A 22,527-nucleotide genomic window follows, 5' to 3' on the forward strand; every position below is an offset into this window, starting at 1 on the left:
TCGCCTGGAGCAGGGGCAAGGGAAGGGGGCCAGCAGCTCAAGTCCTCCTGCTTAGGGATGCCGGTCCCACTCTGAGCTGTGCCTCTGCTTGCCGCAGGGACCTAGGCAAGCTGCTTCATCACTTGGGCTTCCATCTCTCATTTGCGAAACAGCACCTGACCCAAGCATGTTGCTTAGAACAGTGCCCAGCAGTGGAAGGGCTCCATCACTGTAGCTACTGCTATTCCTTTGGGGACCCAGTCTCAAGGGTGACCATTAGTTTGTGGGTCCTGGAACTCAGCCCGGATTATGTTTGACTCAGGGCCCAGACCAAGGCCTGAGAAAGGACAAGAAGCTTCAGGGACTGTTGCTGAGTTAAACTGCCAAGTGGCAGGCCAGCCTCTGCTCCCACACTTCCCTCCACTAGGGGAGCTTCCTGCCTGCTACTGAGTCCTTCCTGGTACTAAGCTGAGTCCGCTTCCTGACAGCTCTGAGTTTTGCAAATGTGGGAAGGACAGCGGGGAGGAGAAGCTCCCCCAACTCCCTTTGTACCCCCTCTCCAGGGCCCGAATCCAGCTGCCTTTCTCAGTGGTACTTCTGCTGGCACCCTGACCAGGAGGAATGACACCTTCCTCAGGCTCGTAGGACCCCCATGCACAGACACATGCTGTGTGGACACACAGAGAGAGATGCAGACACACACAGCAGATACGCACAAACCAACCCACTCACAGGAACACACGGAACACCCTGACCCCTGGAGACACATCCAACAATACAAACATGCCCATAAATAAGAACACGCATGCCTGTGAGTACACCGCCCCCACAAGCACATGAAGATACAGTGATAGGCACCCAGAGCCAGGAAAACACCCTGAAACACAGGCCCTCAGAACCCCAGAAACTGGGGAGCCAGGGTCAGAGCCCGCTAGGGAAGGAAGGCTCCGTGCTTTCCTAGAAATGGAATTGATTTACCCTGAACACGTCCCTGTGGGCAGCTCAGGCTGATGCTGGAGACCACAGGTCTCCCCCTGGTTTCTCAGCAAGCCTGGCATCTGAGGGGCTTTTTAAGAGACGGCATAAACAGACATTCAGGGCCTAATCTCTTCTCTATTCCATGGCATACAAATTCCATGCACAAACTGTAGGACAATGACAATTAGAGCAGCAATTGCCTTGGGCCAATTTTAACTGGTGCCAACAGAGACCCCACTGCTCCCCACACCATCCCCGCAGCCTGCTCCAGGGGCTCCAGACAGCGGGACGCTGTGATCCCGGACAGGGCCTCTTCCACCCCGAGACCATCTGCACTTCTGACCTCTACTTTTGTGTTCTGGCTCTGAGTTGCTTTGAGGTGTGTGAGACCCTGGCGGAGCATAGCTCTGAGCCTCAGTTTCCTCAGATGTCGCTGGGCCTTTGGTAAGCTTCCCCTGCAACTTCTGCACCCGGACTGCCTTTCTCCCAGTTCCCATTCACCTCTCCCATTCACCCCAGCAGGTTACCCATTGCCAGCATATTCCAAGGACCCAATCAGATGGTTGAGTGAATGAATGAACCCCCTCCCCACCCTGGAAGACAGGAATCGTTACCACCACTCGTGTTAGACCCTCCCTCCCAGTCTCCCCTGGGAGACCACTGTACACAAATCCTCCTCTCAGGGTCTGCTTCTGGGACACCCACCTAAGTACCATTTTACAGATGAGGAGATGGAAGCTTCAGAAAGGTAAAGTAACTCTCTCAATGTCACACAGCACAGCTGCTCTTGAGAGTTAGTTCTGGGGAGGCAACCCCCTGACTCCTCTGGCTGGGAGGCTGGCGAGGTCCCGATGTTTGCTGGTCCCTAGTATGTACGGGTAAAGGAAGCAGCCCTACTTTGCCCTTGTGTCCAAGCCACAGTCATGGTTCCAGCCGTACCATTAACAAGGGGCACTGGGATCCCCGCCTAGCCGTGGGGTCTAGATGTGAATACGTTTAAGAGGAGGCCCAAGTTCAGCCAGGGTTTGACCACAGGCCGGCTGGAGGGGGGACATCCAGTCAGCCCAAAGCTCAGGCTCCTTCAGAGGGACCTTCTCCACAAATGGTGCAATCAGTCCAGGGGCAGAGCCGTGGCCCCCTGGGGACCTGACGTCTTGTCAGGGGCCCTCACTGGACACCCTGGCCCAGCAAAGAAGATTCTTGGGCCAAGTTGGAAAACTGCTTGCAAGCACACTGCTCTCCAGCAGCCTATATAAATCTGGAGGAAAGGGGTTATTGAGTCCTGGGAAACTGCAACCAAAGACACTAACTCTGTTCTTGGAAAAGCCTCTAGAATTAAGTCATTAGCTGTTAATTAACACAAGTGGCACAGAGATTTTAGTTGATGGCATGAACATGTGCATGCTGGCCCCCAAGAGGCACAGGAAACACACATACATCTATATTCACATGCACCTCATGCCCCTCCTGCTCCAACCCACCCTTGGGTTTCTGCTGCTCTGTGGACAGGGCTCGAGCTCCTCCATCTGACATACAAGGTCCTCTGTTAGCAGCCCAGGTCACCTCTCCATCACTCCATCACTGAGCCATTCCCAGCTCTCACCTCCAGGCCTTTTCTTACACTGTTCCCTCTCCTTGGGACACTCTTCTCATCCCCTTCCACCTAGATAACTCTTACCCAGCTTTTCTCTGGAGGCCTCCCCACTCTAGATTAAATCCTCTCCTCTGAGTTCCCATTGATTTTCCTCGAGGTGGTCTATCATGGGGTTTAACTCAGATTCCAAGTCTGCCCCACCTCTAGACGGTGAGCATCTCCAGAGCAGGACAAAGCAGAGCACAGAGCAGCCTCTCCTGAATTCTCTCTCAGATCCAATCGTTTCTGTAGCTGCAGGTGTGCTGATCTGACTGGCTGCCCAGTTTCCCAATATTAAAGAATCCTTAGGGTAGAAAGTGAAAGTGTGAACAGGAAGGACCTTTATGCCTCCCACAAAGGAGGGGGAAATCCTCAGCAAGCTGGACAGTGGGATGCCCTCCTCAGCTCTGGCCCTAGAATGAGAGGCAGCCCAGAGGCCAAGGATCCTGGCATGATGTCTGGACAGTCTGTTGTCCCTGGAGAAGCAGGTCTAGGTTCCCCGCCTCTAGGACTCTGGGGTCCTGGGATCCTCCCTGTCCCCAAAGTCTGCTCCTTTTTCCTTAGATAAGCGGTCTGAGGTCACAAGGGTCTGCCAACAAGTTCTTGGTCGGGGGGAGGGAGGGGATGCAGGGCTCATTATGGCCAGAGCTGGTTTCTGCTGCTTGTAAGTAAGTAGCCTGGCAGGTGGCTGTTTCTCTCCTCTGCCACCTCCCCGACCCAGGCTTCACCATCTCATCTCCTGGCCCACACTAGTGCCCTTTCTCACCTCCTCCATGGTGCTATTCTGCTCCCCTAGCCCTAGGCTGACAGCTTCTCCTCCCACTGGGCCCCATCACCCCCTTAGCACTCCTCAAGGCATGTGTCTCAGTGTTACCCTCTTCTGTTTAGGGCCTACAGAGTCCACTAGGCTACGAACCTCTTGAGCAAGGGGCTGAATCTGCCCAAGTAATAGACTGAACCGTGAAGACTGTAGAGAGAGGCCCGCTTGCCACAGAAGTCAGGTCCCGCTGTGTGATTGGGGTCAATTACTTAGATTCTCTGAGTCCCAGATTCCTCATCTGTAAAGTGAGAATGCCAAACCTCAGAGGGCTACTGTCAGACAGACTGACAGTATGACACAGACTACAGAGCACAGAGAAGTTACCTTCATTGCCAGTATCTACTTGGCCCTGGCTTTTCTCAAAGAACATTAGCAAAGTTATTTGTGAAAACAAGATCGATAGCTTTGCTTAGTGACTCTGTGTAATCGTCAGTGATCTGCACAGCCCTCCTCCAGTGATCAGCTCGCGTGACTCTCACCAAGGCCGCATAAAGACCTGCGATCCAGACAAAACTGGCCCCTGCCCACACGCTGGCTGCTCTGCTCCCTTTCCCAAATGGTAAGAATTCTACAATTCAGCAACTTGCCTTCTTTGCCTTGGCTTCCAGGAATCCCTAGTAAATACCAGCTTCGATCACAATAACTAAGTGAACTTATTAGGGTTTTCATGTCTTTATGTCCTTCTCTGTAATCTATGTCAGTTTAACTACATGCACATCTTTTGTTGTAAACCAGAGTTCTTAATGAAAGACAAGAACTCAACGACGAGGAATAAAATGGCCTAGAACAGGAGGGGACAGAGTAGAACATCACAGCAGGATTTTCTGGTGTTTCCTCCACGTATCTGTCTTCACAGAGGATGAAACTGAAGCCTAGAGGAGGGGATACGGAAGGCGAGGCCTGGATTGAACCTCAAGTGCTCCCAGCCTTTGCAGGCCTTGCTACAGGCTGCCTTGTCCACTAGGCACAGCACACAAAGTACACAGTGTCCACAATACTTTTAGGGACACATGAACACGTTGTAATTTAATTTAAAATCAGAAGAAAAAAGGAACTTCTTTTAGGTCAAAGAAAAAGTTTTAATACATAATATTAATATGCTGTCTTTAAGCCAATGCCATCATAAAATGAAATTTTTAATATTTTTTATGGAGGAAGAGGCTGAAGCCAGAAGTGCTGGGGTCGGCGAGTGTTGTGACAAGGCCCTGCTGGCTTTACCCATCTCACCCACGAGTCTGGGAAACTCCTACCTCCCACCTGCTGGCTTCCTGGGGGCCCAGGCCTTCTCATGCTTCCGTCTCAGACAGGATCCAAAAGGGAGCATTTCCACAAAGATTCCAGTGGGAAGTGGGGCCTTGCCAGGTGAATCTAATTTATACCCTGCAGTAAGCACCTCAGACAGCTCTTGAAAGGCTGAAACCACTGTCTGGTTGCAGGAGGGGGAACCCTTGACTGATTTTGCCAACCAGTTGTCAGGATGAAGTTCTTGGGTTCACAATGTGGAGACAATTAAAGGGCTGGTGCTTTGAAGGCACGAGCCGCGAACATCCTGACAGAGGTGTTGACTGCAAGCAGCAGGCCCTCTGCTCCTCTCTCCTCAGGACCACACCTCGACATCCCCCAGCCAAGGAGCTGGACTTACTGTGGGGGCAGCAGGAGGAGGGAGCAGAGCCAGCCCGACAAACACCATCACATCTGGGGCACAAGCAGCAACAGAACTCAAAGGAGAGGGGTGACATGGGGATAGCCTGCCCTGGGTATCACCATTAACCCGCTGTGTGACCCCAGGAATCACCACTGACCTGCTGTGTGCCCCTTTGCTGGTCACCCTGCCTTACCAGGTCCCTTCTTGTCCTCACTGGGAAGATGGGGCAATGGTGCCAAAAATATAAGGTTGTCGTGGTGATGATATGGGGTGATGAGCAGATGAGGCAAGATTATCATTTCCACTAAACAGAAAAGGAAACTGAGACCAGAACAAGGGAATAGCTTGCCCAGCCAAGGTCATGGTGAATATGGGATCAGAACTGGATCCCAGAAGACTTGAAGGCAGGACCCAGTTCTTCCTGAGGAGTTGTTATGCTTTCAGGCTTCCCTGGATTCAAATCCCGACTCCCATTCCTGCTGGCTGTGGGACCTCCCCACATGCTCTCTTCTGCCTGGTGTTTGTTGTCATGGACCGCAGAGGACTCCACCCTGAACTGGTTCTCTCACCTGTGTTCAGGGAAGGAGCCCCAGGCAGCTGCCCCCCAACCCCTCCTTTCCTTTGACCCCCACATGCCTCCCCAACCTGTGAGGTCACTGGCTCCCTGCACACAGAAGCCAGGGAAGTGGGGCACAAGTATGCCTCGGGCTCCTGGTGCTCACTCCCAATATAGCAACACCTATCCCAGCCCCTGGTGTAGGTTAAGTGGAAGGGCCCATGCGAAACCCAGATTACGTTTGATTGTTTTTGAGAAGTTGCAGTAACTAAGATGCCTTGTCAGGGGTCCTCTAGACTGAGCTCAATGAAAACAGGGAGCGAGCAGCTCATGCTTGATTACAGAAAATAGCGCTGACACAGAGGGTATCCTGGAGCAGCAGGCCAGAGATGGGAATCCCAGTACTTAATGTCCCTCAGCCTCAGTCTCCTCATCCATAAAATGGGACAGTAATGACATCAAAAGACTCATCAAGAAAATAGAGGCCGACAGGCTTTATCTGCTATCTGGAGGAGAGCACATTCCCAACAAACGCAACTTCCCCTCTCTCCTCCCACTTTAAAGTAGCTGCTTTGGGGCAGTTTAATCATTTCCCCTGTTGCATTCTTGGTTGTAATAGTCTTTTTGTTGTCAATTAACGCAAAATTGTACTCTCGCTCTACCTCTGGGTCCATGGTCATAAAGAGAGGATCTGTGGAGACTGAATTAATGATGAACAGCTGCAGCAGCAGCAGCTAATTACAGAGCATCCACTATGCGGAAGGCTTGACTGTAAATTTCTCTGCAAGCCCCAGAAACAGCGTGGGAACCTGGACAGGAATTCTTCCTCTCTGGGCCTCAGTTTCCAAATCCACAAACAGGATTGAACCAGATGGCTTCTAGCTCTTGGCTGGGTCTGACATTCCATGAGCTGGAAGACTTGGGGTGCAGACTTTCCTTTACCCTGATACTACAAATCAAGGAGGGAGGGAAGTCAGGGTTGGGGGTGAGGCAGAAGGAGGGAGCCAACATGTGCTGAGCACCAACTGTGCACTGGGCACTGTGCTGGGCTCTCTGGACACACTACCTGTCTAGCCCAACCCAGAAATGCCTCTCCGACAGCAATCCATGCAATCCTCACCACAGCCCTGTGAGTGTGTTGCAAAATCCCTTCCCAGCACACCCCATCACTTCTGCTCCACTGAGTCAGACTCTCCTCTCAGTCACATTTAGCAAATAGTTGTCAATCACACGATGTGTGTCAGAAACTGTCTGAGACCCTGGAGATGCAACAAGGAACAAAACATAAAAAGTTCTAGATAGACTTCACGGAGCTTAGTGGAGTGAACAGATCACAGGTAAACACACAATGCTGGGTAGCATGAGAGGCAGAGTGGCTGAAGGTACTACTTTAGACAGGTGGTCACGGAAGGCCTCCTGGAGGAGGTGACATGGACCTCTATGAAAGCCTTCATGGGCCTGAGTGAAGGGAGACGGGGTTGGAGCAAGAGCATTCTGGGCAGAGGGAAGAGCCATGCAGAGAGTCTGAGGTAGGAATTAACTTGGTATGTGTGAGCCAAGGAGGAACCAGGAGCTAGTGCGGCTGGAGCAGAGCAAGAGAGAAAAGCACGGAAGGAACTGAGGTCAGAGAGCTCAGCAGGGACCCATACCTGCCCCTTCCTTGTCCATCTCCTTCTTCTCCCCTGGGCCCTGCCAGAAATGCAGAAAGATAACTGTCTGAGTTCAAAGGATCTTAAGGATCCTGGAGTCAAAGCCTTCTATTTTGTAGAGAAAACTGAGGCCCCAAAGAGGCCTGGTGACTTTCCTAGAGCCACAAGGCAGTCTTATGCAGAGCTGGGGAGGGAAACGAGCTCTAACCCCTGGCGCACACGGTCTCTGCCCAGACTGGCTGAGTCAGGGTCAAGAAACTCAAGGACTTGGAACTGATCAAAGTTCACACATGCCAAGAAACTGAGGCCCAAGGCCAGGTGGCTGTGTGTGCATGAAGAAGGTGAGGGGTGGGGACAGGCACAGGGGCTGCAGACTTGTGCTGGCGCTCATCCGAGTGGGCCTTCGCACAAGTCAGGCTTCCTCCAGGCTTAACACCTACAGCCACCTATCACCATGCTCTTCTAACGCACACGAGGAGCTGTGATGTCTGAAACCCACCGCTGGTTACAGTCTCCCTGGAGCCTGAGGGGCAGGGCTGCCTGAACCCGATCCGGCCAGGAGGGAAGGTGATTCTGACACTTGTGGACTGCATAAGCCACCAGCCATCTGCCCTGCGTGACCTCCAGTGGGCCATCCTCCAGCCCTGGGCCTCAGGCCCCCATCTGTCAAAGGTGCTTGCAGGGCTTGGGAGCAGCATCAGACAAGATGCCCTTGAAGGTTCTTCCCCAGTGCAAACACAACACAAGCCAGAGTCCTCCAGAATTTGGGAGGCAGCGATGGTACAGATGGAGGCAATGTATGTCAGCTCTCATCCGGGGCCTGGCACATAGTAGGTACTCAAGAGATAGCGACTCTGCACAGCGGAAAGGGCTGGGAGGCAAAGGGATCTGAGCTTTAGTTCTTTTTCTCTGTGATCTCAATGAGCCAAACCCTCTCTACAGACCTGTTTCCACATCGGCAAGAGTGCAAACAGAGGCTTTAGGATTTGTGGCCTCCAGGAACCATCTCCTCTTGTCCTGGATGGCTGGGGAGAGGAATGGGAGGAGGCAGAGGGGGATGGGAGAGGAGAGAGATCTTGAGGAAGTACTAGATGCACAGCAGACTCAACCTTTCTTGACTTCCAATTGCGATCATGTTCACTGACAACTAAACCTGGGCAGAAATGACCCCATAGGACAAACTGACTCCCCAAATGAGGGGCTCAGCAGATTCCAGGAAACAAAGATTTGTGGCTAAATAGGGGTGCAGAAGGCAACTGTGGGCAGTAGGGAGACGACAGAGCAGGGAGCCAGGGGCAGGAGGTGGATTCCCAGACGTGACACCTGGCCAGGCAGCTTCTACTCTGTGGATTTCGGTGCGCCTGTCATAAACCAGGGATCCTGCCGCTGCCCTGTGCGTTCCCTGAGCACGGGAACTACCCAACAAAACTCCGCACCCCGGGGCCCGGTCATGCCCTGGGAAGCTACACATGTTCCTTTCAGCTCAAAAATCCTATGCTTTCTGACTCAGTAAAACAAAGAGGCTGGTGGGTGGTCCATCAGCCGAACACTCACTGGGTGCTCGCCTTCCTCCGTGCCCAGCAGAGACCTCCCGGGCTTGCCCCAAGGAATGCAGAACCCAAAGAGGCCCCCAGCCCACCTGTCCTACTTCCAGGAAATGCACAGCCCAGGACTCCCGTGCATGACTGCTCTCTGGGCCTTATGCCCCCAGCAGGGCAGACTTAGCAAGCGAGGCTGAGGAGGTGCCATGTGGACGAGGCAAGAGCAGGCTGCTCTCCATCAGGCGGCCACTTTCCAGCCATTTGGAAATCGCCACTTGCAAAGCTGTGGAGTCTCAGTGATGGGCTCTCATTTTATCATTACCCACGTCAGAAGAATGCATCTTGAGGAGGCAGCACTGCACGAGTCAGCGCCGTAATCACTTACAGACCGCAGAGGCCCCAGTCCTGGCAGCAGAGGAAGATTTATTGTGGGGATGGACGGAAAACAAAGAACAGTTGTGCAAACTTTACGGAGCTACATTATGGGAAATGCCTTTCCCGTTTCCCACTGGTAAATGTGCTGAACGCTGCTTCCAAAGGCCGACTGAGCTCCGTTTAACCAATCAGGTGCAGACACTGCCCGGCATGGCTCGCTGGGCTGAGCCAGCCTGTCTGTGGTGCCCAGGCCCTGGCTGGCAGCCAGGCCCTGCTGTCGGCTCTGGTGGGAAGAAGGCCTCCTTCCTGGACCTCTACGTCCTCATCTGCCTGCTTGCGTCAGGGGGACCTGCTGCTCCCCTTCAGATGTACCTGCCACACCACCAACATTCTAAATGTTAATGCTGATTGTGTTACTCTCTTGCTCAAAACCCTTCCACCACTCTCTCCCTTGCCCTCAGGGTACAGCCTAAGCTCCTCATATTGGACTTCGACACTCTTAAAGGTCCAACTCCATGTCTGCTCCCAGCCCCCATGCACAGAACGCACTCCAACCATAAGAGGACACCTATGCTCCCCGCAAGTGTCAAGACTGTCACGTCTTTTGTATGTACTGTTCCCTTTCCTTTAAATGCCTTTCCTCGTGGTCTGCCCCTGGAAAGCTCCTAACCTCCCTTCAAAGCCTAGCTCTCATGACATCCTGGGGAAGTCTTCTCCGCCCTCTGTGTCTCTGCAGCATGTGGTTAATTTCCTCGCCATCAGACCATTCCTCATTTGATGCCGTACCCCCTGCTTCTAGCATCGAACCTGGCACAGCATGGGTATCAAAAAAGCCGAGCTAAAAAACTGGGGGAAGACAACACAGCTGAGCCCAAGATACCCTTGTGAGGAAGGGAACAGGCAAGCCCAGTGTCCAGAGTCTTGGAGCGTCCGAGGAGACTGAGGCCATAGAGGTGTGGTGTGGCCCATCACCCACTTAACAGACGAGGCCAGGACGCTGAGGGCCGTCACTGTAGCAGTCCAAGGGAGGCGCGTGAAGTCGGCTCAGATGACCCATCTGCCATCCAGTGGAGACAGAGCCTATTAACGCTCGTGAAGTTTACCATTTCCAGGATGTCCCTCTTAGAAAACATGTTCTGGACGCTTTCTTCGAGTCACTGTTGATTTTATCTGACTTTTTCATTCCAATAAAATCAAAAGCTTTTTCTCCTTTTCTTAGTTTAAATTCAATTCAGAGGGTTGTTTTTTTTATCCTTAATTTTTTTCATATTCCATAAAGCAGTGTTGAGTTCACAAAACTTGGCCAGTGTTCCTGTACCCTCGAGTTTAGTGCTCTTAGGAATTCTCATGTCTACGAGAGCTCGGGTTTGATGACTCAGAAAAAAAAAAAAAAAAAGGGGGAACAAGGACTCCTGTTTTCAAGCATGGAGTATTTTGCCAGGCATGAGGTAAGTGCTCCATATACATGATCTCATTTAATTCTCACAACACTCTCCCTTTTACACAGACAGGAAACTGAGGCTCAAAGACCACGTGACCTGTTTGAGGTCTCATGGCTGGTTAAGGGGCAGAGCGAGGATTTGAACCCTAGTAGTTATCCTATGTATTTACCCATTGGTCCACCCTGGCTCACCAATTCTTGGCTCAGAATTTAAACGAGATGGGGGGCGGGGAGTCAGGGAGGGAGAGGAGGTAGGGCCGGGGATGGGGAGGCGAACAGGAGTAGAGTGGGTAGGGGTGGATGGGAGGGGGTGGGGGATGGAGTAAGGTCGGCTGTGGAGCAGGGAAGGAGGAGGCCAGGAGAGCTGTAGAAAGAGGCCAAAAGGCCAAGAACTGCATTTTGGGAGCATGTGACTAGAAAGTTGTGTGCCTGATGGGAAACCCACCTGGGAGGAATGCGCCCTTGAGGGTGACTGTGTATTCCGGGCCCAGTTATAGGCAGGAGTGCTGGACTAGGAGTCAGGCATTCAACTTTGATCCCCTCTGCAGGGCACTCTGCAGTTTGTGGAGCACAGAAACTCTTCTGGGGTGAGCACCACAAGCCCAATTTCACAGATGCATAAATGGAGGCTTAGAAGTGAAGTGACTTATTCAAGGTTGCACAGCCAGTGAGCAGCAGAGCTGGGAGGAGTCTCTATCTCCATCTCTCCCCACTTCCTCTGGCTTTTCCTTTCCCAGCAAGTCATTTCTGTCTGGGGCCTCAGTTTCTCCTCTGTACAGTGAAGAGAGGGGATCCTCAGGGCTCTGAGTTAATCACAAAGCTGAAGTTTACAGAGTCTCTCCTTATGAAGATCCCTGTGTTTGATTTTTTTTAAACTAGGGAAGAGAGGAAGGCATTCAGTGTAAGCAAAGATCTGTGAAGCTGAAACCTTGGCTTCAAGAGGGGAAAGGGCATTAGCATTTGTTGGGCCCCCAGGGAACACAGAGTGTTAGGCATTAATCCCATTTCACAGTTCAGAAAACTGAGGCTCAGCACGGCCAAGTGACCCATCCGAGGTCACACAGCCCATCCATGGCAGAGCTGGGACTTACAACAACCTTTTCTGTTCCTCTGGGGACACTCTTGACTACATGGCCACTATGCATTTCAGACTCTCCTTTTTCTCCTTTCCTAATGCAGACTACCCAGGGCAGTCAGAACCATTTGTTGGGCACTTACTGTGTGCCAGGCACTGCACAAGCATCTGGGATATGGTACCTCATCAAAGCCTCACCATAGTCCTATTCCTTCTGCTTTACAGGTGAGGCTTGCTTTAGAGGCTTACTATCAAAATGTATGGAGGTTCCTTAAAAAACTAAAAATAGAGTTACCATATGATCCAGCAATCCCACTCCTGGGCATATATCCAGAAAAGATGAAAACTCTAATTCAAAAAGATACATATATCCCAATGTTCATTGCAGCACTATTTCCAATAGCCAAGACACAAAAGCAACCTAAATGTCTATCAACAGATGACTGGATAAAGAAGATGTGGTATATGTATAGATATATATACAATGGGATATTACTAAGCCATAAAAAAGAATGAAATTTTTGCAGCAACATGGATGGACCTGGAGATTATCATACTAAGGGAAGTAAGTCAGAGTAAGACAAATATCATATGATATCACTTAAATGTGGAATCTAAAAAAAAAAAAACATAGAAAGGAACTTATTTACAAAACAGAACTATACTCACCTACATAGAAAACAGACTCATGGTTACCAAAGAGGGAAGGGAAGGGGAGAGATAAATTTGGAGTTTGGGATTAACAGGTACACATTACTACATATAAAATAGGTAAACAACAAAGACCTACAATATAGCACAGGGAACTATATTCAATATCTCGTAATAACCTATTTCAGAAAATAATCTGAAAAATAATACATATTTAATGTATATATATGTATAATTGAATCACTTTGCTGTACACCTGAAACACAGTAAATCAACTACACTTCAATAAAAAAAGAAAAGTTAAAAAGAAAACAGAGGCTTGCAGAAGTCAAGCTACTTGCACACAATCACAGGCTGATTGGTGGCAAAGCCAGGTTTCAAGTTAAGGCTTTCCTGCAGGAAAACTTCACGCACCAGATTAGTGGGTGAACATGACCATCTTTAAGGTCCCTCTAATCTTGCGACTTCACAGGAAACTGCTCTGGAAGATAGTGTCCAGGCAAATTCACATAGCCTCGGAACAGAGAGGTCAGATGGCCACCAGGGCAGAGCCTTTGTACCAGGGGGTAGGCTCAACTCCTTTGCTTCCAAGGCAACGCCAGGTGTCAAATGGCATGTGGTCCCCAAGACACTCGTCCACACCAGGAATACGATTATAAATGGAGCAACATGTGCTGGGAGAGCAGGAGGCATGGAGAAAGGGGGCACTGAGGAGGGGACACTGGACTGGGCTGTGCAGGATGGTTAGGAGTTTGTTGGGCCAGAAAAGGCAGTCTAGACATAGGTACCAGCAAAAGCCAAGGCCCAGAGGAGGGAAAGAAGCTGGAATGCGGACTCACTAGGAATTCGGGAGGGGAGGAAGCTTCAGGGCAGGGAGGAACAAAGTAGAATAGACATCCCAGGCCTACTGTTAACTCACTGGGTGATGCTGGGCTACTGAGGCCCCCTCTCTGGCCTTCACCTTACCCATCTAACCATGAGTAGAAACAAGAACTGACATGGTCCCAGTAGGCGTTGTTAATGAGGGCACATCTGGATGCCAACTTGATGGCTGCCTTTGCCCAGAAAGGTTTTCCTACCCAGACCCTCTCCACCCCCTGCAAGAAGAACAAGGTAAGGCTCAGGCCCCCATTTCCAAAGTGGGTGGACTTGGCGAGCTGAGCTGGTTGGACCAGCTTGGCCTCTCTGGGCTCATGCACAGCAGAATCCTCCACGGCAGGGGGGTTTAAACCATGTTCCATTTTACAGCTTTTTAACCTCATCAGAAACCCTAGCCTCCAGAAAGGAAGATATTGTTTTCAAGTGACTTACTTATTTTAAAGAAGGTGAAATGTCTTATTTTTCATCCCACAGTGCTCTCCTCTCTAATACAGAACAAAAGACCCATCATGTTAGCAGGGCAGGGGACCTGCAGGCTCTCAAGGTGATGGGGCGCTGGCCTGGGAAACCTAGTTAAAGCAGACATCAATCCGTTTCCCTGCTTCACCAGGGCTCTGAGAGCCCAGACTGGCTTTGATTCCCTTCTATGACCCCATAGCCCACCAGGGCCTAGCACACAGGAGGCACGTTTGCTCAGTGTCAGCTTGCCGAATGAGTTTCAGATCTGGATGTTCTCTCGACATTTGTAAGCAGACTGATGATTCTCTGCCTGGGAGGTGGCTTGGGGTCATGGCTAGCACACAGTCTCAAATTTGACCCCATGATGCAGTTGGGGCCTGAACTTCGGCATGAACTGGACTATCCTTCCCTCATCTGTAAAATGGGGATAATTCCAGTCTCCAGAAATGTTCTAAGCACTGAAATCATGCATGAGTGGAAGCCCTAAATACTGAAAAACACCCAGTGAGTATTTCAGTAATGTTCCTGTACCCCTTGACTGACTTGGACGAGGTTATGCAGTCAGGCTCAGACCCTCAGCTCCTGGCTCCCCTCCCTCCCTCCGTCCTCCAGCAATAAGATCACAAGATTCAAGGGTAGCATCCCTCCCACGGCACCAGAAGTCTAGCATCACACCATGTCTCTGGACCCCAAGCTCCCAGCACTAGGGCAGGCACACAGGGGAGCCTGCCCCTCGGGTAAGGGAAGTGCTTCAGGGAAGGATGCTTCCCTCATTTGAGGGTCACTTTCCCACAGTGTAATGTTCCCCAGCTTTTGGTTACCAGTCCCTTCAGGAAACCCCCTGCTCGCTGAAGCTGCCCCATTTCCTGTGTGATCCTGGCTCCCCATCTTCTCAGGGTCTGTCTTCCCCATGCCCCTTCCATACATGATGAGGATGGACTGGTAAACCAGCCTGAAACAGACATTTCTAACTCCCTAGTAATCCCTGGGATGAGTCTGAGATGTTGGGATGAGTCAGCAGTGTCAGCTGGCCTAGGAATACGTGCAACCCACGAGGCTGGTCTCAGGACATGGGTTTGGGGGAAGAAGTAGATGCCCCGGACCCCACCCACTATGATATGAGAAGCACAGAGGACTGTATTCTGCTGAAAGGAGAACCTGGGCAAAGGCTGCTAGGTGGAGGGCAGCATGGCCCGTGGGATGGTCCAGGCAGCTGCACCAGGTGATACAGAGCAGGCCACTGCATCTGTGAACGTCAGTTTCTTCTTCTGGGCATGGTAATCCATGGCTAGGCATAGTTTGTCTCCAAATGCCTTAGGTCTCTTCTCCCTCAGGACTTCCCATGAGATACAATCCCAAGACCCCTGGTCAAGCCTCTCTGATGTATGTCCCTGGTCTCAGGTCCACTGGTACCTGGGATAGACTGCAGAGGTGTAGGGGATGGGGACCAGTGGCCAGTGTGGCTGCAGCTGCCAGAGGAACCCAGACAGGAAGGATGTAAGTAGCCTCGAGGCTCCAGCTGTGCATCAGGACTGAGCCAGCAGGGACAAGAGCCTCCTCCCTGTGCCTCTGCCCCAACTCCTCTCCTAGCTTCAGTCACACTGAACAGACACCATCTGACACCGAGCAGGTGCTCTGCATCGCTGGCAGACACCTGACAAGGCCACCAGCATGAGTGACAGCCCTGCCCACCTCACCAACAGCAGAGGTCAAGTCCAGGCTCTACTAACTAACTGGCTCTTTTGAGCCTCAGGGTCCTCATTTGTAAAACAGCCATAAATGATCTTGTCCTAATTCATAGTTACTGGATGAATCTCCTAAGATGATCAGTGTAAAGAGTGTGACTGGGAAGAAGAGAATTAACTAAGCACTTCCTTAAATCATCTCCTTTAACCTTTATAACAACAGTCCAAAAAGGCAGGTACTATGATTGCCCCATTTTACAGTCGAGTATGCTATTGCTCAGAGAGGCTAAGCCACCTGCCTGAGGTCACACAGCTGGTAGGTGGCAGGGCCCCAGGTCAGTGTAACTCACTCTAGGGCTTTCACGTGTCTTTCACACAAACCTTCCATGCTGTGCTCACAGCTTTGGTCAAGCTCATCACAAAAGTCAGGGGTTGCTGTCATGATTATTTCATAAAACCCAGGGATATGAGTTTTCCTTTTTCACTCAGCCTGTCTTTTTCTCAACGTGGGGAAAAGCAAACTCACAGTCTGCTAATTTCTGCAGTCTCAGACAATCAGAATTCCAACTGTCTGGGAGAGCCAACCTAAGAAAGCAAGAAATTAATCTTTTCAAAGTTAACGTCTTCGAGGCGTCGCGTCAGTATTTGGGTTGGACGTAACCTTGCTATCGTAACGCAGATGAAACCCCCAATTTAATAAGGCTAAGACAACTCCGACAACGTAAGAAACATAACAGGATATTGCAAAGAGATTAGGGAGCTTCCTCTGGATGGCGTGGACGGGCCGTGGAGAGGGCAGGGTGGGAGGCGGTGCAGTTCACCCCGGGGGGCCAGCAAGGCGAGTCCCAGTCCCCAGCTTGGCCCGAACGGCCTGGGCAGAGGAGAGCTGGGCTCCTCGAAGCTCGTCCAGGCCGGCCTGGTGTGGGAGCAGAGGCTCCGCAGGCTAAATGCGAACCAGCTGCGAAGACGGGAGCGTTACAGTTGGACGGGGCGGGAAAGGCTTACCTCATGAAAGAACTGTGGAAACGGCTGCTGGAAAGATAATAAAAGGATTAACTGCTATTTTAGTGGGCCATTTACTCTTCAATCAAAGTGTCTCATCTATTTCCTGTTCTCCAGAGACTCCGGGTCCAAAATTCCTTTGTCTATTACAGCACATGGTAGCAGAGGCCTGTCATGAGAAATTAATAATTTTACAGGGAAGGGAGATTTTACTTATCTGGGTGCGGGCTAGGGCCCGCCCCTTCCCCTGGGTTACCTACTGCGCCAGCCTCACAGGAAGGGGAAGCATGCCCACGGCCGGCAAGGCGGAGCTCACAGATCTCTGCTACCATCTCCAGAGGACAGCACGGTAGTGCCCCAGGACCCCCGAGAATAATCAGTTTAACAGGAGATGATATACACAAACAAGAGCATCAGTTTAGAAAGCGGTGGGTTCAACTCCCACTCCAATGGTTACTAGCTGGGTAACCTTGGGCAAGTTATTTTTATTGTTGTTCCTATTATTACTATCATGAGTATGAGCCTCTATTGTTACTGTTGTTGTTATTTGTCTCTAACTAGCTGTGTGACCTGGAACAAATTATGAATGTCTCTGAGCCTTAGTTTCCTCATCTGCAAAGTGGTGATTAATAGTATCTGCCCCATAGGGTTGTTACGAGGACCACATGCAGCATGAGGACCACAGGACTAACAGCCCCCCAACACAGTCAGCACTCATGAGCTACTTGCTGTAATTACTACCCCAATCCTAAACCCCCAAAGAGGCAAGATGAAGTGTTCTCATAGTAGCAAGTGGAAGGCCAGCTGGACCCTGTTGAGTCTTTGTTTCTTCATCTGTAAAAACCGTGTTTTACAAGACTCTTATAAAGATTAAATGCAACCACAGGCGAGTACAGACATGGCTTGAACATCACCTCCTCCATGAAGCCTTGCTAGGCCTCTTCTCTCTGGGCCGAGGCAAACTCCATCCCAGACCCTGTCACTGGTCTCCACACCCATCTTCCACCCATCCCTAACTGTGACTGCCCCCAGGCAAAGACTTCGGCAGGTCCAGGTCTGGGTCCCTAGAGCCAAGCATGAGCCAGGCATGAGCCAGGCATGAGCCAGGTGTAAGCCAGTGTCCTGTGGACTCTGCTGAACCAAAGAGATCCTGGCAGGCTGGCCCAGGAGAAGAAACCCTACAGAGAGATCCCGAGACTGCTCTGAGTGATCTGAGCCTCTCTGACCCCTCAGTGGGCCTCCATTTCTCAACCAGGAAAATGGGCAGGGAAGGTCCAGATCACCTCCAAGGTTCCTCATGCCTAACACAGAAATTCCAGGATGCTGTGATTCCACATGGGAGCCCGAGTGCTAGAAGGCCACCAAGCACACCATGCCGGTGTTCAGGCCAGGCGGTCTTCATGAGGGCTCCACAGACACTAGTGGGGTCACCCCAGGAGAGAGGATGTAAAGGAGAACTACAGCTCAGCGGCTGTCCACAGCAGGATCTCAGAGAGAGGTGGGACCCGTCTGTCCAGGAGTCTTGCCCTATAATGTCTGCTGGGCATCAACTCCTAGACAAGTCATGTGTCAACACCCCAAGTGAACTGGGGCATCACCAGGGACTGGCCCAGCCACCAGCTCTCCCTCCAGCACAGCCTTGGCCCAAAGGCACATGATACAGCTCACCTTCTCAGCCTGCTCACTCTAGCCTCTCCCCATGACACCGGCACACCAGCCACAGGATCCATCGTGCTTCCTTTCTTTGGCAGAGGCTGTTCCCTGCCCCTCACTTGTCTATAAAGTGAATTCCTTCTCATCCTCAAGACTCAGCCTCCTTAAAGCTGAATAAGCTGGTTCAGTGGGTGCCCAGCTTACAGCTCCACAAGCAGATGGGCCCCATGGGCCAACAGCTGGTCCCAGGAGGGTGGAGTTGATGCTGCTGGTTGCTGATATTTCCTGCCCCCTCCCCGGCCCTGCAAACACTGCTCTGGGCTTTGAGCAGAACAGAGGTGTACCTCTCCCCCAGCTGCACCCCTCCCCAGCCTGAGTTCTCCATGAGGCAGGGCCCATTGACAGTGGTAAGACATGAGTGTAGAACTCTTCCTTGGCTCTGACACTGGCCCTGCAGACCAGACACGCTGCTTCCTTCCTCTGACTTACCCGTGCTATCCAGGGCCTTATCAGCTAATGTCTGGCCCTACCCCAAGGACTGCCCTGGGGACCCGCAGCTCTCAAGTCAGATGCCTGTGAGGACTCAGTGCTCCCTGGAGGAAACCAAGCCTGTGGCTGCCCCCAGAAGGCCCAGGGAGCCTCCCTGGGAAGGACTTCAGATGAAGATCCAGCACTAGGGGAAAGTATGTGCCCCATGACTCACTTGGCCATCAGCACTGGGACACTCAGCTTCTGTATGTAAGAGAGAAGGCTGGCTGAGCCCCTCTGACTCAGAGCACGTGTCACCACCTGAATGAGTGTGTGCGACACCAGGCCATGGAGGGTGGAGGATGGGGCACCTGGCAAGTCCGAGGTGCCCTCTGCCGAGGTTCCCAGTTACAGGGCACTGACCCTTGTGACCAGTGGCCACATCTACAGCATTGGTCCTTCCTTCGTCAAGTACAGGGGATCCCAGCCAGCCCCCGGTGAGGAGCCCAGGCAGACCTCTCCCAGGGCAGCAAGGTGGGGGCCGCTCTGCCTGGGCAGCGGGGGAACTCACCATGCACTTGTTGGGCTTCTCGCCTGAGTGCACCCTCATGTGGATGAGCAGCTTGTAGCGGGCGTTGAAGGGCTTGTAGCGGCGCACACAGCCTGCCCAGAAGCAGGTGAAGTCCTCGCCCTTGCGCTGGTCGATGTGGCTCTTCTCGATGTGCCGCACCAGCTCCTCCTGCTGCTCATAGGCTGCACAGCAGTCCACCCAACGGCACGCCTGCCGCCCGGCCACCACCCTGCCCGCCAAGCCCAGCCCCAGGCCTCCAAGGCTGGGGCCAGGCGGCAACTGAGACAGGGGGTAGGGGGGCGGCAGGCCCTGCTGGTGAGGCCCGAAGAGCTCTGAGAACTCGTCCGCAGGCTCCTGCTTCAGGAAGCCGGCCTTCCGGCAGGTGTCCAATTGCAAACTACCCTCGTGGCTCTCGGTGGATGCAGGGGTGGGCCGGGCACGTTTGGGAGGAACCCCCAGGTCTCCCGGCAGAGGGGGGCTCCGGAGTCCGTTGACACAGGTGACCAGAGCTGTCTGGGAGGAGCGGATGATGGAGGTGACATCGGAGGAGGCGCACGGTGAGGCAGAGATGGAGGAGGTGGGAGGTAGGCCCAGGAGGCAGCAGCGCTTCAGGCCACCCTCGGCGAGGTGGGCCTCAGGTTGGGGGCCCAGGCCAGAGCTGGGTTCACTGCCCAGAAGGTAACAGGAAGGTGCAGGGGTGGCAAGGCCTCGGCCCGGGAGGTCCAGGTCCGTGTGCAGGCCCGTGGCGGGCGGGGCCCGGCAGTGGGCGGACAGGGGCGCACGAGATTCTGTCATGGCCCGGTAGTCGGGCAGGGACTCCTGCTTGATGTGCTGTGTGGCCGGAAGGCTGCCGTTCACATATGTGGCCTGGGGCCTGGGCGACCTGGAAGACAGTGCCAGAGAGGTCGTGAGAGGATGGGCAGTCCACAGTGGGGAGGCCCAGGCAGGGGAAAGCGGGGAGTCTGAGGACAGAGGGGTGGAGAAGCCCAGAGCAGGAAAGAGAGGCTGAGGGCTGGCAGCAGAGAGACCAGGACTCTGGGCAACTCTGGTTGTCTGGGCAGAAGAAGAGTGTGAAGGGAAAAGAAGAGAGCGAGGAAGAGGAGGGGGCTGGGGAGAGGTTCGAGAGAGTGGGAGGTCTGAAAACATGAATGTGCCCAGGAGAACGCCAGCAAGGAGCACAGGTCATCCTTTTGCCAAATCCAGACCAGCCTCTCCAGCCCAAGCGCCATCCACCCTGCCTCCAAGGCCTCCCTGGGTCTGCCCTGCCCCTCTCCCCATGACCTTCCAGTGAACTGTGAAGGAAGAAGGCTGAGGATGGCTCTTTGAGGGATACCAAGTCCATTTTGCTTTAAACTCTGCTTACTTGTCCCTTCAATCTTGTAATTTTTCTTAATTTCTAAAAAAGTTAACTTTGCTATGTTTTACCCCAAGCAATCTGTCTTTTCCACTATGAACATCAGTGGGTGGGGGTTTGAATCACAGTCACAGGGGGGCATCCTAGGAATAACTGAGAAAAAGCTTCTTGGTGTGGCAGGGGGGGCGGGGGAAGGTGTCCCAGGATTTCAAACCCAGACACCGTGAGTGCACAATATGCATCTCTCGGGGAAGCCATGGCCAGGCAGGCCAGGCGAGGCAGCAAGAGACCTGGGTTTGAGGCCACACTCAGCCACTCCTGGCCATGCAAACCTTGGCAAGGTGCTTTGGGCCATTCTCTGCACCTCAACATCTAATGGTTTGCCTCCTGAGGGTGGGGATGGTGTGATGGGCAGAGCCCGGATCCCCAGGATGCTGTCATCACCACACATGTGGCACATGCCTTCCTAAAGGGGCCTCTCCCAAATGAGGGACAAGTAAGTGCAGGTAGAGATACCAGGGCCTGCTGGTCACCAGAGTACTCTGAGAAGAGGAGAGGCCAGCAAGGTGACACTGAACTCAGGGTCAGAGAAGCCCTAATGGCTGACTGAGCAGAACAAAAAGCCTGCTTATGAGCCCAAAGTCTGACGAAGACACCCCATGCATCCAAAAACCTCTCCCCATCTGAGCCTCAGTTTCTTCACCTGTGAAATGAGGACTAACCCTCCCGACTCAGAGGCGGGCGACCAGGATCAAGGGAGGAAACAGATGCTATGACAGCCCTCTGGAAAGAGGAGGCCAGGTGAGTGGTGCCAACACCACTGCCGTGATCACCACCGCTGTCCTGAGGCTCTCTGCAGCAGGGCTTTTGGGGCCATCCCCTGTCCCTCTGCTTTCAGTGTGGCCCTGCAGCCCCAGCCCCTCCCTCTCAGGCTCCCTGCAGAAATTGTGGCATCCTCAGCTCCAGCCGTGAGGTGGAGGGGAGGGGACAGGACAGGGGAGAAGCAAAGTTAGAGCCCAGAGCCCTCAGAGAGCATAGGCTCCAACCGCATCACTACCGAGAGGGCGCATGGCTTGCCCGCAGTCACAAGGAGCAAACCAGCGACAGGGTTGGAACCAGAACCCAGGCACCCCATCTCCCTCCCAGGTGTGTGCAGTTCTCATGTGCAGAAACCTGGAGTTTTGCCTGGATAGGAGTCTGGGGAAGGGGCTCTTCTGTTTGGTTTTCAGCTACACTTGAACAGTTCTCCACCTCACTCACCAGAGACCTTTCTTCCCTCCCAGGAACTCTGCTGCCCAGAGTGCGGTCACGGGGTAGAATCGGAAGGAGCAAATGCATCGCCCCACCTCCAGGGTGGGGGCGCTGGGCCCACCATCGCCAGCAGCGAGCTCCAAGTAGCTTCTAGATCTGATTTTAAGTTATGATTTTGAGGAGCTTAAAAAGAAATAAAAGCACAGCTGCTCCTTGCAAGGTCGTGCTCCTGACCTGGTGGAGGTGGGCACAGGCAGGGGAGGGCAGCCAGGTAAGCGTCTATTTGGAGCAATCGCTTTAAAACTAGTGTCAGGTTAAAGCACCAATACCAGGAGAAGAGAGCAGCTGTGTGTTCTGCGATGGAGCTACCTGAATAATCACCAGCAAGACCCTGGATGGCATCCAGTGGGGAGGGGGCAGCTCAGGCCTTAGTGTCCCCTGGCTCGGGATGCCAGCTGTCTCTGTGAGGCCAGGCAGTGGTTCTGGCCCTGCTCTGTCGTGGAGCCCTGTGTGCCTTGGGCCATCCCCATCACATCTCTAGAAACTGTGAGCTTAGATTCCTGGACAGAGTGAACCACTCCAGGCGCTTTCCCAGACCAGTCTCATGAATCCTAGCAGTACAACAATTTGCGGTATCTGCTGAATGCATATGGCCAAGTTCTTCCAGGGAGAGACCACCATCTGTTTCACACTGATGAAAACTGAAGCAACTGGCCCGAGCCCTCAAAGGCTGGTAGCGCTAGAGCAGGAATCTGAACTTGGATCTGGCTGAATCACAGGGAGCAGCAAGAACGGGGAGGCTCTGAACACAAGGCGATCCAGTGGGAAGGGGAAGGCACAGGATCCGACTGGGTGTGGGATG

The 22,527-nt window shown here is 52.7% G+C and overlaps 1 protein-coding gene across 6 annotated transcripts in view; it reads right to left on the bottom strand.

The window, feature by feature from the left end:
- GLIS1 (GLIS family zinc finger 1) overlaps positions 1-22,527 on the bottom strand; it is a 210,960-nt gene that overhangs the window by 59,428 nt on the left and 129,005 nt on the right. For all 6 annotated transcript variants that reach the window (XM_032494319.1, XM_032494318.1, XM_032494320.1 and 3 more), the window contains exon 4: positions 19,061-19,943. In XM_032494319.1, the coding sequence (XP_032350210.1) occupies positions 19,061-19,943 (883 nt within the window). The remainder of the gene's footprint in view (positions 1-19,060; positions 19,944-22,527) is intronic.

The sequence above is a fragment of the Camelus ferus genome, chromosome 13, assembly GCF_009834535.1.
Source record: "Camelus ferus isolate YT-003-E chromosome 13, BCGSAC_Cfer_1.0, whole genome shotgun sequence".
Lineage (NCBI taxonomy): Eukaryota > Metazoa > Chordata > Mammalia > Artiodactyla > Camelidae > Camelus > Camelus ferus.